This window comes from Acomys russatus, chromosome X (genome assembly GCF_903995435.1).
Source record: "Acomys russatus chromosome X, mAcoRus1.1, whole genome shotgun sequence".
Lineage (NCBI taxonomy): Eukaryota > Metazoa > Chordata > Mammalia > Rodentia > Muridae > Acomys > Acomys russatus.
In genome coordinates this window covers 77,367,765-77,383,860 of record NC_067169.1, presented here as the reverse complement: position 1 = coordinate 77,383,860, position 16,096 = coordinate 77,367,765, and the positions used below count along the sequence as shown (strand labels likewise).

Genomic DNA, 16,096 nt, shown 5'->3' with positions numbered 1-16,096 from the left:
TGAAAAGCTATGAAGTGGGCACATTCTGTAACTGAAGAGTGTCAAAAGGGATCCACACACCAAAAACAAAATCCTAAAAATGGAGAGAGCCAAGGAAAATAATGCTCCAGGCCCAGAGCAAAGATAAGAGGAGAATGGCAGATTGTGGAGGACAAATGCCACATCTGGCACAGAAAGGGAAGGGTCATGTTCTGCAGGGCTGTGAGGGCCTCTGATTCACTACCCTTCTGAACCCCAGACTTACAAGGCCAACTTGTACGTTATTGAAGTCAGTAGCAGTGAGGTTCTCAATAAGCTTCTAATAGGCTGAAGTAACTCCTGAGAGGCTTTCTAAGGTAGAAGCTTGTTAACATTTACAAAAGGAAGCCAACTTACCAGCACAACCCAACAAGGAAAGCAGGAGTAAGGCGACCCACAGCTCTTCACTACTGAATCTACCAATCTCTCTGTCTCTCTCTGTCTCTCTGTCTCTCTCTGTCTCTCTGTCTCTCTCTGTCTCTCTGTCTTTCTCTCTGTCTCTCTCTGTCTCTCTCTCTCTCTCTCTCTCCTCTCTCTCTGTCTCTCTCTCTCTCTCTCTCTCTCTCTCTCTCTCTCTCTCTCTCTATCTCTATCTATCTCTATCTCTATCTCTATCTCTATCTCTCGCCTCTGTCTCCCAAGTGCTGGGATTACAGGTGTTTGCCACCACACCTGGCTCTACCAATGTCTCTAATCAGACACTGCTAACAAGCGAAGATTGACTAAGTGATGGCAATACCGGTCCAGGAGAAGCACTTAAAGGTGAGTGTTGTGGTGGCAAAAGTGCTCTGATTGAAACACAAAGTGCTTCAGTAAAGGCATATGGTTCCAAAGTGGTATAGCCAATGGCAAATTCGATTTGATGTTCTGTTAGTCATCCCCAGCTAGCGGCCACCGGCATCGTTTTACCCTTTAACTGCATGAAGAAGGCTGCAAGGGAGCAGCAATTTACAGTGCACTTTGCCTGCAGACCACAAAACCCAGAAGTTGCCCACAGCTCTGTGGGAGCCCTGCCCAGCCAAGGAGCCTGTGGTCCTCCATTGAGAGACTGGGAGGAACTTTCACCCAGGGAGGAGCTGACAGGCTAAGGCTGCATCCTGGGTGGCACCCACTGCAGCTTCTTTGCCCTCAAGTAAACTGCTCGGGCTCTGGATGGGTTCAGTCTCGTCATTGTGTTTGAGACAGCCACTTAAGGGGAGATGGCTTCCACAAGCATCTCTTTGCTCCCACTTCTGATAAAGAGGCACGTGGATGAGAATGGCATTTGGGCAGCCAGCGCTTCCCCAGCCACCACTGGCTTTTCAGACAAACTCATCAGCGGTTCCAAACCCTGAGCCTTTGCCCATCCACTTCCCTCGGGTATCAAAGGAAACTTCAGGTCTGAAACGGACTTGGCAAGCATGTTATTAATAGCTGTCATGCTTATTAGCAGGTTTAATCCGGCCTGCTGCAGAAATGACTCGCAGCAACGTAACACCGTCTCCCGACACACTTCATCGATGTACATCTTAATCAGGCCCTGATTTTCAATACTGGTGCTTGGGATTTCGGGGACACACAAAGCCTTCTCCCCCACAGCAGGCTGGGGGGTGAGGCTCCTGTTGTCAACCACTGAGAGGCTGGCCAGATGCCTTCTGACACTGTGGCTAAGGGAAAAGCCAGCACTTGTGGGCTCAGTGGACATTTTTTCCATACTTGGTCAGGTCAAGAACTCAAGTAATTTTTTTTGTCAGCCTGGTGGTAGTGCTGCACACCTTTAGTCCCAGCACTCAGGAGACTGGCAGATCTCTGTGAGTTCAAGGGCAGCTTGAGTGAAAGCTCTTGCACAGCCAAGGCTATGCAGAGAAACCCTGTCTTGTAAAACAGAAAACCAACAGAAAAGAAAAAGAAAAAGAAGTTTCTTGCCTTAAGAGTGCCAAATGCCAACTTTCCAGTTGGTTGAAGAGTGATTCTTGTTTATTCATATGATACTTTCTTTGTGGCTTTCTAAATGCTTTTCACAAATGATTTCATCCTACATCATCCTCTGGACTTCAGCTTTCTTTGATCCTTGAGCCGAGACTAATGGCCTTCCTGAGCCCTGTCTGAAGCAAGCTGCTCTTCTGTTCTTTTCCTAACTGGTACTCCTTCATTGTACTTTCAGATGAGCACTCCTACCACTTCAAGAACTGGCCTGTACACCTACTTTCCATAGTTCATCAACGGAGCACATCCCACAGCCATCAAAACTCACTCTCAACCACCTTCTCTAGTGATAGTATTCTGGCTCCCACATTATTAGGCATTGTCTCCTGAACACAGTCTCCTAATGCCCTAAGAGAAATGGAGCTTTGCAAGGAGTCTTTCAAGAATGACATGCTAACACCAAATCGATCAGTTAGTCGGTCAATCAACCTCTGTCTGTTTCTTCCTCTTTCCCTTTCCCTCTCTTTTTCTGCCCTTCCCTCTTTCTCTTCCTCCCTTGCTCCCTCATTTGTTTCAGAATTAGAATGTCCAAATGTTTCTATCTGAAATTTCCCCGTAAATATAACACCTGACTTTCGTTGTATATGTTATACTTAAATATAATGTGATGCTGGGTGAGGGAAAACAAAGGCTGAGAGAAGCAGAAAGATTGTTGCCTCTGGGTTCTGTATTCTGACTTGTCACACCCCATTCCCACACTTTCTCTGGGGTATCACACTTTAGAGAGCTAGATTTCCTCCCTCCCTCCCCTAGTTTCTCTACAGGGAAAAGAGACAAGAAAGAATCAAGTTTGGTGCATGCGCTGATACAGAATTCCCAGGTATGATCCCCCTGGATTCCAACTTTAGAAGTTTGCCATTTAAGCCCTGTGTGTTAGATACCTGCATGAAGATATAATTAATTGTGAAGCTCATTATTTTGTGCAACTGAAATACCTGCATACAAATGAATGGAAGGCAAATGTGAGTAAGGTACAAGGGTGTGTGTGAAAATATTATAAGGGAACCCTTAGTTTCTACACAAACTAAGTCAAATTGAAGTAATGGCTGCCACTTAGGCTTTCAGCGTATCATCCGCCTTGTCTTCGAGTCAGTTTCTGACCTGGAAACCTGCCTCCACAACTGGAAACCTGCCTCTACAACTGCTGGACTCTTTTGATTCGCAGTTTCCCAGCGGTCCTTTCTACACTGTGGATGCTGCCACTGTGATCATAGAACCAAAAAGAACTAGTATTAAGGGTTTTCTGGGAATGAGAGTGGAATAGTAAGTTCTGATATACAACTCAAATTCACCCAGGGTCTTCTTACTGGTTCAAGCATGATGTTTCCTTAAAAGACTTCATTAGCTAGTGTCAACTCTCCAGAGGGTGCCTTCCTCTTCCCTTCCCTTGGTTTGTGCTGCCCTCTATAGGCAGAAAAACAAAACAACATCTGCATGTGAAGTCCATCAATGTTTAGAACTGGATAATTGTAAAAGTGATTTTATTCTCTTTTCCCAGTTGTTCTCTGGGAGATTTACTACCTCCTTCTGCTGGTCTAAGTCTAATCCTGGACGCCTCTAGATTCCATACAATCTAACTTAGGACTAGAATGCTTTCAGCCTCTGAGACTTACTGCTTAATAAGCTCACCCTTTCTTGTTCTTTCTGAGCTCTGGGCTGGCTGGTTCAACTCAGCTGTTCCGGCTCAAACTCTTCTCCCAACTGAATTATTTAATCTGGCTTCTCTCTTGGCCTGGAATTGCTCTGCTTGGCCTCAGACTAACTCAGCGATCTTCTCTAATCTTCTGACTTATTCTCCTTTTCTGGCTCATTCCATCTTTACCTGAGTGCTCTCTACAACTCATCTTTCTATTACTGTCCTGGTGCTGGTTGTGGTGGTGCATGCCAGTAGGATTTGCTGAAGGAGGTAGAGGCATGAGGATCACTAGTTCAAGGCCAGCCTGGGCTACACACAACAATTTAAAAAGAGGAGAATAAATTTTCTTTTACAGATCATAAGGCACTGGAAAACATTTCCCACATGTCAACTCCAGATTCCCCAAACCAGCCCCATTTCTTCAATTTCATGGAACTAAAATGAGCTTGGTCTGGGTGTAGGAGTCTGTGGCCCGACTTTGACCCTATATTCCCGGGTAACCTTGATTTCCATACCAAATTGTTCATAACCAGAGCAGCCCCTTCTTCTCTATATGGCTATAAATATCGTCTCCCTAAGGTCAATAAGGGTTGGTGACCGGATAAAAAAAGCTTCATCCCTTTACCACTCTTAGTCATCTAAGATCCATGCTACGGTCCCCAGTTTCCATTCCCACCAGCCTCTGTCTCTCCAGTGCTGGGATTAGAGGCTAGGCCACCAAATACCACCTGGCCCTATGTTGTTGTTGTTGGTTTTTTTCTGGGTATTTTATTGTAGCAATAGAAATTAAAACAGAACACTGGGTAAGTTAATACCCCTCTCCCCAGTTTGGAGGTACAGATAAAATCAGTCACAACCAGCTTGTTTAAAACAGAAGGTTCTGGAACCAATAACTGTAGGAGCACTTCAACAACAATTTTGAGAAATTGGTAGATGTTGCATTATGAACTAGCTGGAGAATAAAAACTCCTAGACAACCATTCTTAGGGAAGTGTAAGTGTAGAAGAGGGGCAAGCTAACACAGAATCTCTCTCTCTCTCTCTCTCTCTCTCTCTTTCTCTTTCTCTCTCTCTCGCTCTGTCCTTCCTTTTAAAAGGAAATAGTAAAGGTACATGTTAATTGACTTTACTTCAAAAACTCAATAGATTTTTTATTGAAGACAAGAGGAAAATTTTAAAAAATTATTCATGGGTTTTGGCTAGAATAAAGAAAAATAGCAATTATAACATATTGCCAAAATGCTAGTTCTTGCCAGGTGGTGGTAGTTCATGTCTATAATCCCAGCACTCTGGGAGGCAGAGGCAGGCGGATCACTGTGAGTTTGAGGCCAGGCTGCTCTACAAAGTGAGTCCAAGACAGCCAAGGCTACACAGAGAAACCTTGTCTCAAAAAAACCCACCCATGTTATCTGTTGGTGTTCCTAGTGCCCAAAAGAGCAAAACAGACTATATTCTTAAGCATCTATGACTATTGATTTCTACCATTCTGGTGATTCTCTGAGGAACCAGTTCAAAGAGCTTGCATTTATTTTACCAGACTCAGAACACTTCCAAAAATGAGATGTGTACTTTAGGGACATTCGTTGAAAATGTGTAAAGGCAAATATATTTATCTACTAATGCCTGGGCTGTGGAGCAGCAATGAAGGTTTAAAGAAATAGACTGCATAAACTGAGAGGAAATCCTGAAGAACAAGATGCTCTAAGGAAGAAGGCCTTGGTAAAGCTTCATCCTGTTTCTGAAATCATAATGTACCAACAGGTCTAGAGACATTGTTGGGCATATGTGTTTAGTCCTGCTACTCCACAGAGAAGCTGGTAGATCTCTGAGAGTTGTAAGCAAGCCTGCTCTATTTAGGAAGTTCCTGGCCAGCCAGGGACACTTAGTGACAACCTGACTAGAAAATATATATATATATATAAAGAAGGAAGAGGAGGAGGAGGGAGAGGAGGAGGAAGAAGAGGAGGAGAAAAAGGAGAAGAAGACCAAGAAGATCCTAGGCTCTCACTTTTGACTGATCTTTAGGTGTAGAATGCGAAATATATGCAGAAGTGAAATCCAAGGAAAAGTTCTGAAGTATGCAAAAGAGTAGACCCCAAACACACATGGCACATTTGAAAACAATGGAGTCTTTTGTTTTGTTTTGATTTGATTTAGTTGCGAGTCTTAAAGGAAATTTCTGTTGACTCAGTAGATGGATGTTAAACTCATGCAACATTCATTAAAGTGGCCACAGGCCAAAAAAAAAAAAACAGTCTTTCCAGACTGCTTTAGTAAAAGAACTAAACAACAACAGCCACAACAACAAATCTCCGTACCGAAGAGCAGAGTAAAGCTCATGAAAGCAGGTTCTCGTTTACAGTTGCCAAAATAATCATATTTGTCAGTTTGGGCCTTGTGTTTTTTGTTGTTGTTGTGTTGTGTTGTTTGTTTTTGTTTTGTTTTGTTTTTAAGAAAAATGTTGCAAGACATGAAAACATGAGACAATCTGGGCAATACACAGTGAACCAATAAACAAATACAAACATTTTGAAGGAATCCTGTACACTGGATTTGTTAATATACTTTAGGAAAACAATGATTTCTCAGCAAATGCCAAAATTTGACTGAGACAGAAATTTGCAAAGGATGACGAGGAGAAGGAGCAGGGGACAGACAGGAACAGAGAGTGGAAGGAGGAGAAGGAGAGGGAAGAGTAACTGTGGAATTTAAATTTTCAATAATCACATTGAAAAACCACTAGAGGGCTAACATTAGGCAAAAAAAAAAAAGTTGGTGAACATAAGGACGGGAAATTTGAAATTATGAACTCTGAGCAACAGACAGCAAAGGAGGAAGGGAGCCTGTACAAAAGAGACAGAAGGAAACATAATGAGAAACCCGAAAGGAGGAGAGAGTAAAGGACTGACATCCTAACTACTTGGGAAACGAAGGATGGAGGATCTCACAAGTTCAAGTCCAGTTTTGGCTTCAGCTGAATTCAAGGTCAGGTCTGACTACCTAGTGAGCCATTACCTCAAAGTAAAAAGTAAAAAGGAAGCCTGGATACATAGATCTATCTCTTTCCTCACGTGCATGAGGCCCTAGTTTCAATACCCCATATAAATAAATAAATAAATAAATAAATAAATATTCTCCATTGTTTAGAAAATACTTCAAACCAGGACATTTTTATACCTAAAAACTGCAAGATATTTCTCAGAGAAAAAATTTAATACATTTATTTTATTATGCATGCATAAAACAAACTACATACAGCAGGGAGATATTCAGACAAATTTAAAAAGACCAAAATAACTGAAAGTATAGACAGTGGTACTGGCCTGGTAAAATTTAAAGTCATAAGTGCATTAATTTTTACCACATTGGTATGTGGATTCAGTGCAATCCAAATAAAAATCTTAAGAGGTGTGTATGTTTCTGTGTGTTTAACAACTTTTTTTTACGTCTATATATAAGGACCATTGTGGCATAGCCCTTGTCCAACATACCTGACTCCCTGTGTTCAATCCTCAGCGGTAAAAATTAAAGTCCTATGTGGAAATGGAAGAAGCCAAGAAAAATCAAAATTATCTTGAAAACTAACAATAAGGATAATCTATATTAGCCAATATTGCATTGTATTTAAAAACTACTTTAATTGTGACAAGATGTAAGGACATTGCTGCAATGATAAATGAACAGGAAGTCTAACACACACACACACACACACACACACACACACACACACACCCTGCAGCATAATCATCACAAATGTGGCTTAGCAATGTAGTAGTAGAAGAATGTTCTCCTCAAGAAATAGTGCCACTCAGGAAAAACATGTAATGCAGCTAATCAAAGTAAACTGCAGGAGAATTATAAATCTAGATATGAATGGCAAAAACAAGAATGCTCCTAGGATATAATGTATATAATTTTCATGACTAAATAAAATGAAGGAACACATTAATAACATTTCGACTTTCTGCACTGAACATGTTATCCACATGGAGTCCCAGCACTCAGGAGTCTGAGAAAAGAAGATACCGAGTTTGAATTGCAGGTCTGTTTGGACTACATAATAGAACTGCCTTGAATAGAAGAGATGAGAGGGGCTGCGGAGATGGCTCAGCGGTTAAGATGGCTGTTTTTAAAAGTGTATCCAGGTTTGATTGCCAGAACCCGCACTGTGGCTAACAACCATTAAGTGATGCCCTCTTGTGGTGTCCATGGGCACTATGCACTCATTTTTATTGATAAAGCTTTCTATATCATGATAGAGACATCATTATAGACATGAAAATTGATCTACACAACCTAACATCAATACTTGATAAAAATGATATGAAACTACTCATATATTCAAGATTTAAGTATGCTTTATGGATATTGTATTATGATGTATATTCTTTGATTATAATGCACAAATTGACAATATGTATTATATCTCGAATAGGAGGACTGGACAACACATTTTTATAATACTCAAATGTGCTAATTAGCACGTTTATTGTAAGGCTTTTTGAAGGGAAATGGTATATACGAGTACTTCAATTGCTGACTCCAAAATTTTTGGTCCAGACCACTTTTACAAACTAAATAACTTTCAAAGTCCAAAGTATAATGTATCCTATCTCGTGGTCCTTGTAGAACCCTGCATAATGCACTCATAATGTGGTAGAGGGAGGGGACCCTAGAGGGCTGAGAGAAAGGAAAACAAGAAACAGCCATGGGGTCTGGTCAATGTCCAGCAGAGGCATATGTGCAAGCTGTCACGTACTCGAGAAACCATATAGCTCCCTGCAGCCCCTTGCTTTGCTCTCCCTTCTCATTCTGGTAATCACTGTCTACTAGACTAGAATACCCAATCACGACATATTCAACTAGAGGACAAAGAAACAAAAAAAATGTTTGGATGCTGAGGGATTGGATCTTTAGGGACTCCAACCCCCGAGCCCTGTTATATTCACACAATAAAACTGTTTCCCAGAGCACAGCTTGGATACCTCTAGATAGTAATATGCTTGCTTCCTAACTAGCCTTACCTTAGTTCTCCTTTTCCTTTACTCATGTTTTCTCATATTGCATATCCCATTAAAGTGCCACCAGGTAAGGTTTTGTTTTCCAGTTTCTAGTCTTGGGCTCTGTGGTAAAAGATAGAATTTTGCTATGCCTCAAATGTAACAAATATAAAAATAATGTTTCTATTACAAAATCAGAGTAACGTGTCATAAATAACCAAAACATGATTAAATATAAAAGTGTGTTCATAAAGTAAGCTCCTTGTCTGTTAAATTGAATTGACAATAAAGTTTATTTTGTATTATAGATGATTGGATATAACCAAGATTTTATTTTCTTAGGTTTATTTACTTTGTTTTATGTGTATGACTATCTTACCTACATGTATGTCTGGATGTCACATGCACGCCTGGTGTCGAGGGAGGCCAGAAATGGTTGTTGGGGCCCCTGGTGGAGTTACAGATAGTTGTGAGCCATCATATGGATACTGGGAATCAAACCTGTGTCCTCTGGAAGAACAGCCAGTGTTTAGAACTGCTGAGCCAGCCACCTCCCCTGCCAAACAACCAACTCTTTAGATACAAATATTAAATACATTTATAAAATAATAATGCATTTTTATGGAATTCTTCGGTGTGACCAAAATCTAGAAGCCATAAAGAGAAACTAAGAAAATGTCAGTTACTAATTACTAAAGCACAAACAAAGTGAAATGATGCAGCTCTCTACCAAACCGCTGTCTCCACTGACCGCAGTCTCCAGCAAACCGCCCACTGTAATAGGAACAATAGCAATGTAAATCGTCTGAATTTCAGATCATTAAAAAAAAAAAAACTGTTTGTGATGACTTTGATCACAATCCACATTGATCTTAGGGAGAAAATGTCCTAAGTGGGGAAACATTAAGAATCTGTTGTGCTTATTAGTTCTATTCCTCGCAGTAATAAATTATCGTTCCGGATTTTACTTTCAAACAGAAGTGCCACTTTATTTGAGAATATGCTATGTCCCCTGCAAGCTCAGCAAGGCTCAGTAAAGGAGGAGGCTGCAAGCTCCAACAAAGCTGCCTTTATTCTAGCTCCTCTTTCACCTTTCAGGATGTTAATGGTCAGCCCACTCTCAGTAAGGGATCAAGTTACATTTGCAGGAACCTTTGCAGACTCAGTTACCCCTCCACTAGGCCTTGCACCCCTTGCCTTCCCTCCCTCCCTCCCCTCCTCCCACAGCCCTCTTTAAGTGCACAACACATGGCTTAGGCTCTCCACCCAGGCCTGACAAGGCCCCCCTCCTCCCAGGGGAGAAGGTGAAGCAAGGGAAGCACTGTCCATTGTAAGTGCCCCTTCCCTGCCCCCACCTTGCCCTCAGCCTGAGCACACAGGGGACCTAGCAGTAGGTCTGAGATTGCTCTCACTTCAAGACAAGGAAGGGCCACAACTTAAAACAGACACACTTCAGCCTGGCAGGCGGTGTAAACAGAATGTAAACAGACAGCACAGAAAAGTCATCTTATGTGATCACTGTTCTCAAAGGCATACTCAAGAGAACAGAGCCAAACCAGAAAGCCATGAACATGGCAAGTAGGCTGCCTACATCAACTGTCTGCCCCACACTGCCGTTTCTTTTGAAACCAGGCAGATGAAATATGAATTAAAGAAAGAAAAACCCGTTTCCTGAGCCTGATGTTTTGTGGGCGGTGGGGTCGATTTATGCCCACTGAGCCCCGTTATCAGGAAATATCTTTGAGCACATTTGGATTGACATAGATGCTAAAACTGGTTGGTGAGGAAAACTGCAATAGTGGACTATGCTCTGGGTGTCTTACTACCATCCCTGAAAGAGAAGAAGCTAACTTCTCCCTGACCTGACCCATGAGCTCCACAGTCACAGCCAGGGCCCTGCTCTTCCTAAAATGACTGAGAGCTGCAAACTTCCAGGGAAACCCTGGGACATCAGGAAGTAGCTTGGCCTTGCCCCACACCTCTCTCATCCAGCGCTAGCCAGGATCCAGCTTATCCTATCATCAACCTAAATAAAAATGAAAATACCAGAGAGAGATTAAGCAAAGAAAACTGATTCTTAGTCGAGAGTAACAGGGAGCATTCCAACTCCGATCCACAGAGCATATTAAACCATGGGCATATTCAGAGTCCAAGGCAAGGCAAGAGGTGTAAAGACAAAACAAGGAAGGGCTTCTCTGCTGTTTTCAAACAAGAATCCATGGCATCAATGATTAAAGTCCTCTTTGCATCAGGTTTGGCAGCATCCACACATGCTCGTGGTTCTGGTAATCTTCTGTGACCATTACCCTAGGACAATTGTCTGTAAGAATCCTTTCCTTATAAACTGTCAGCTCAGCAGGCACAGTGGCACAGGCCTGTAGTCCCAGCACTCAGGGAGACAGAATCAAGTGGATCGCTTTGAGTTCCAGGCCAAAGTGGTCTACACAGAGTGTCCTGGACAGTCAAGGCTACACAGAGAAACCACCCTGTCTCGAAGAAAATAAAAAACAAAACAAAATAAACAAAACCTGTCAGCTCCACTGACTTTTTATGAACTCTTATATAAGGCCTTCCTTTTTAATTCTGACACAGGCTCCCAGCCTGCTCACTAAAGGCCACTTCCTGGCCTTTCTTCCACCACTCCACCCTCGATAACCTTCTGGCCTTTTGTATCTTATTCCTCATACTCAGCTTCATTAAGTCCCCCTTTGTCGTAAAACATTCCCTGGGCACCACTGTATACAATAGTTTCCGCTGCCTTTAAGCACCGATAGGAAGCATCTGCCCATGACTCTTCCAGATTTTATAAACAAACATAAATAGTCTTTAATTTTATGGATTGTCAGATACTGCGTCTCCAAACAGATCCTGAACCCATGGACAAAGACAATGCCTTTTTTTTTTTTTTTTTTTTTTTTTTTTGCTTAAACATATTTTTATTGATAAAGCACAGCTCTTAGATGAACAAATCTAAATCAATACAAAAGTATAGCTTATTTATGACATATAGTTTCTTCACTGTCAGTTCAGTTAAACAATAAAAATCTCTCACACTAGGTAGCAAGGTGAATTAATAAATGCTTTCTTTGTGCAACTCTAATATGTATTTGGCACACTTAAAATGGCTCAGTCTAAAGCCAGCATCAATGGCTATTGATAACCTGTGATAGTAGCTCAAAGGATCTCTTTGCAACCCAAGCGCAATGAAAAATCTAAGAATTTATACAATGCATTGTCCCCACGTGCAAACTTAAGAAACATTACATCAGTGTTGTTTGAAACAGATCCCAAATTATAGTTTGGTTAATACTTTTAGAACTTTCACTTTGACCACCAGATCCTTATGATTTGCTAACGCTTTGATTTTCTTAACACAGACTCCAGATTCTTTGAATAAGAAAAATAGTGAGCTTCTGCTGAATTCTTTCCGGGATGACGCAAGCCCTTCACTTTTTATATTGTCATTTATATTTTCAAAAAGGGTAAGGATGTTAAGAAGGATCTCCCTATCCCATTCTTTATTAAAGAGGGAAATCAGCTCTGATGGCACTTTACAACTGACCAGCTCTCTTGTCATGGCTGGATTTTCAGTAAAATTTATAATTAGTTTCATAGTCTGTATCTTGGTGAAGTGATTTCCCAAGAATAACAAGGCAAAAAAGTCTGGAAAAGAGTAGGAGAGCAAATGTTGGTAATGATTAGTCACAGTCATGTTGGTTAACAGTCTTAGTCCAGCCATCTGTACGGCTGAGTCCAAGCGACAAATCATGGTATCGTCACACACTTGACTGATGTAAGCTTTAATCTTGCCCTGATTTTCAGAATTAACACTCAAGTTATTAAGGGCATTGTAAGTCTTTTCCCGAATAATGGGGTCTCTCGTTTTTATCAGTTTTGCAATAATTGGGACACCACCCAATTCACGTATGGCATTTTGATTAAATGAATATGCTGCATTGTTACCCAGTGTGACCAATGCTACCTCCTGAGTAAAAGGGTCATTCGTTCTCTCCAAGATGTTAAGGACCTTTTGAAGATCAGGGGCGCTCAGAATATCATCAATTTTATAGGGAAAGTTGAACTTGCCCCTGCGCACAGGCCATGCTGTGGCTGGAGCCTTGCTGCTCTTACTTCGGTTCTTTCTCTTGGCTTTTCCACTTGTTCTGCTTCTAGCCCTAGAACCAGTCCTTCCTGGGTGGCAGCCTCCACCCCTGCCTCCTGGGCAGGGCAAACTTTGGCCCAGGGTTCTATTTCCAGAGATATTAGGAAACCTGATTCCTCTGCCCGCCTTTGCACTTGCCTGTTCCTTTAGGGTCTTGAAAAGGGCCTTGGCCTTTGCTTCTAGGCCACCCCCACCCTGGGAGTCTGAGTGCACGTCCTTCTTTACACCTAGACCATTCTCAGGTCCCACATTCACCTCAGCCTTGGCCTTTGAGTCATCTTGAGGTTTGACTCCTGCCCCCACCTTAACATTAGTCTTAACTTCCTTCTCAGTTTTGCCCCCAGTTTCTGCCTTGCCACTACAAGATTCTTCCTCCTCTTCTTCATCTTCCTCATCTTCTTCATCCCACAGCTTCTCATTCTCATCTTTTCCCCAGGCCAGTCTATATACGCAGTAGCAAGCACCAGCCCCAATGACCATGCCAGCAGCCACACATCCGGCTTCCCGGGTGCGCCCCATGGTACAGCTGGGATGAAACGCTTAACCTAGACACAGAGCTGCCTTGTTCTGGTCCAGAATATTCCCAGGTCAAGGGCAAAGTCTTCAGATTTTACAGGTGGAAGCAGCTACAACAGAAGATACAGTGATACCTAGGGGGAAAAAGATTACAGACTTTTGACTTTTCCATTTATGCCTTTGTACATAAATAGACGTTTTCCCTTCCGGATTTTCGAGATGAGGTTTCTCTTGTAGTCCTGGATGTCCTGGACTCGCTCTGTAGACCAGGCTGGCCTTGAACTCACAGAAATCCACCTGCCTCTACCTCCCTGAGTGCTGGCATTAAAGGCATGCACCACTATGCCCAGCTACATAAATAGACTTAATCGTTTGTCTACAAACATAAAAACATACAGAGAGATGTTGACTAGCATTTGAGACTTGGTACCCTCATAATTATTCCTTTCCTTTATCTGGAAGCAATTTTTGGAAGTTTTCCAAACACCTAGATTCTTCAACCTTGTTCTTTTCACCCATCCCAAGAATTGTTAAATTGAATATATTTATAACTTGCCTGTGAGCTTTACTCTTCCAGATGTCCTGAGTCAGGGTCACAGAGTCACCCTCACATACACCCTCAGAGATCCAAGTAGTCCCTTCCTCCTTTCCAGCCTCTTGCAAATCTGCAAACAAAAGAATACAGAGGTCTGATCTGAGAATTCAGAACCAGATAAATCATACTCAAGACAAGACGTATATCCATCTTCTCAATTCCCAGCCTCTTGTCCTTCACTGCAGTGTTTCTTACCTCCTATTACTTTCCTCCTTGGATGATCAGTCCCCTGATTGTCCATCTGTCCACCACCAACCCCATTACCCTATCTTTCACTTCTTCCAAGGTAACACTACATGCCCTTCCTTATAAAGAAACAGACAGCAATACCTAGAAATCAGATAGACTTTAGGTGCATCCACACTTGCTTCTGCCACCCCGACTATCTTAAAGACTTACTCTATTGAACAATTATAGCAATTTCTATTGCTCTGAGAAATTTCTTTCCTCCCTCACCTCTGCTCCTGACTTTACTATACCTAAGGACTAACAATCTAGGTGTCTATTAGATTAACACCAACAAGGACTGCACCATACGGTATTTTAGGATACTGTCCTCCCCATCTCTAACCCAGTACTCTCTACAGCTATCTCCATCTAACCATCTCCTTCTCGGTTTCTGATCTGCAAAGTATTTCCTTTTGTAAACTCAGGACCAAAGTAAATAATCAGGAAAGGGTGATGCAGAGAGCGTCTGTGAGTCCACTTGAGTTCACAGTCACCATTATCGTCTACCCCGGTGACAGCCCCCCCTCAAAAAAAACAGTGTCTCATGTTTCCTCTCACTTACTTGACTCTGGAAATCTTTCCTCCCTCTGCTGCTCCTCAGTTTGGAGTGGTCTTCTGGAGCAAGGTCCACAGTACAGGCGCCTAAGCAGAGACACAACACAAAACTTAGACCATCTAAATGCCAGCTTTTCCAAATCCGGGGACCTGGTTAGTCAGATGGATTTAATGTTATTATTTCTCATCTCCCCCCCCCCAAGTTCCCAGGACTCCGCTGATACCGCCCCAGCGATATACTACTGCACCCTAGCACTCTTTCCTGCGGTGGTCGGCCATTTTCCCAGCAAAAACCACACCCCTTTAGAAACGCAGGACTGGAAGCGGGCCCAGAGAGTACGGGAAAACTCGAGCAGTGGAAGAAGACAGCAGATCTCTTCTGTTCTCCCTAAATCAGCCCATGCTGAAAGATAGCCTTTTTTTTTTTTTCCTGTACTGCAATGAGAAAAGTCCTTTTTCATGAGGCAGGAGTGGGGCGCAGCGGGGGGGGGGCAAAGGACACAGAAAGGGTTAACAAGTGAATAATGATGGTCCCAAGTTATGATAAAATCCTTAGACCCCACCACCTACTTACAGCCTCAACTTTAGACTGACATGCAGAAATTAGATGTCAGTTATTCCTTTGCTCCAGTGCTGTACCCTACTGGATGGCAGAGGATAACAGTTCACTGCCTAAAAAATGTCTTTGTAGAGGGATTCATGCGCCAGTCCATAATATTGACCCCTCTGGATTCCAGGTCCTGACATGTCAAAGACTCCTCTCCCCCAAAACCTAATCTGGGGTCTCTCCTAGAATCCCTCCCTCCAAGGTCCAACATTTTCTTCTTTTCTTTCTTTCCTTCTTTCTTTCTTTTCTTTTCTTTTCTTTTCTTTTTTTCCTAAGAGGATCCGAAGATATTGCAAGTGCGTGCAGAGAGCAGACTATATGGCTGGTACCTCTGCTAACCGCTACCTACAAGACAGCGTTCCCCAGGCACCAACCCATCCACAACACAGACCTGCTGGGATCCCGGCAATTACCTTCTCCTCCTCCTTCCGCAGCAGGCCTGCCTGCTCTCTGCAATAACTCAGAAAGAGGAAACACCAAACGTAGACCAGAATTAGAAGGACGTCTGCACACGTAGGCTTCAGCTCACGTGGGGAGGGGCACGTCACCAGTGAGATCAGGACTCCAACTAGCACTCCCGCCAACACTGCGACAGGAGGCAGCCTTTCCCTTTCCAGCCAGGTCCTGCTATTCATTTTCCTCTTTGTTCATCTCCCAAAACAGAAGGAGCTTCTTTTGTGGTTGAAATTTGCCTTTCTATGGCTGACACAGAGACTGACAGCACTGGCCTTTTTATCTCTTCTAGGAATAATTCTGCCTTTTCTTTATTCCCGACCCAGATGCCTTTCCCTACCGCCCCCCCCCCTTCCCTTTCA

General features: G+C 42.6%; 2 protein-coding genes across 2 annotated transcripts; both read right to left on the bottom strand.

The window, feature by feature from the left end:
• Positions 1-887: 887 nt before the first annotated feature.
• On the bottom strand, positions 888-1,703 carry LOC127184941 (protein ARMCX6-like). The gene has a single exon (XM_051141403.1). It carries the CDS (start codon positions 1,700-1,702, stop codon positions 1,208-1,210), a length of 495 nt encoding a protein of 164 aa, XP_050997360.1. The 5' UTR covers position 1,703; the 3' UTR covers positions 888-1,207.
• Positions 1,704-11,528: 9,825 nt separating this feature from the next.
• On the bottom strand, positions 11,529-13,444 carry Armcx1 (armadillo repeat containing X-linked 1). Its single transcript, XM_051141417.1, has one exon. The coding sequence runs from the start codon at positions 13,297-13,299 to the stop codon at positions 11,911-11,913; it is 1,389 nt and encodes a 462-aa protein (XP_050997374.1). The 5' UTR covers positions 13,300-13,444; the 3' UTR covers positions 11,529-11,910.
• Between the last annotated feature and the right edge of the window lie 2,652 nt (positions 13,445-16,096).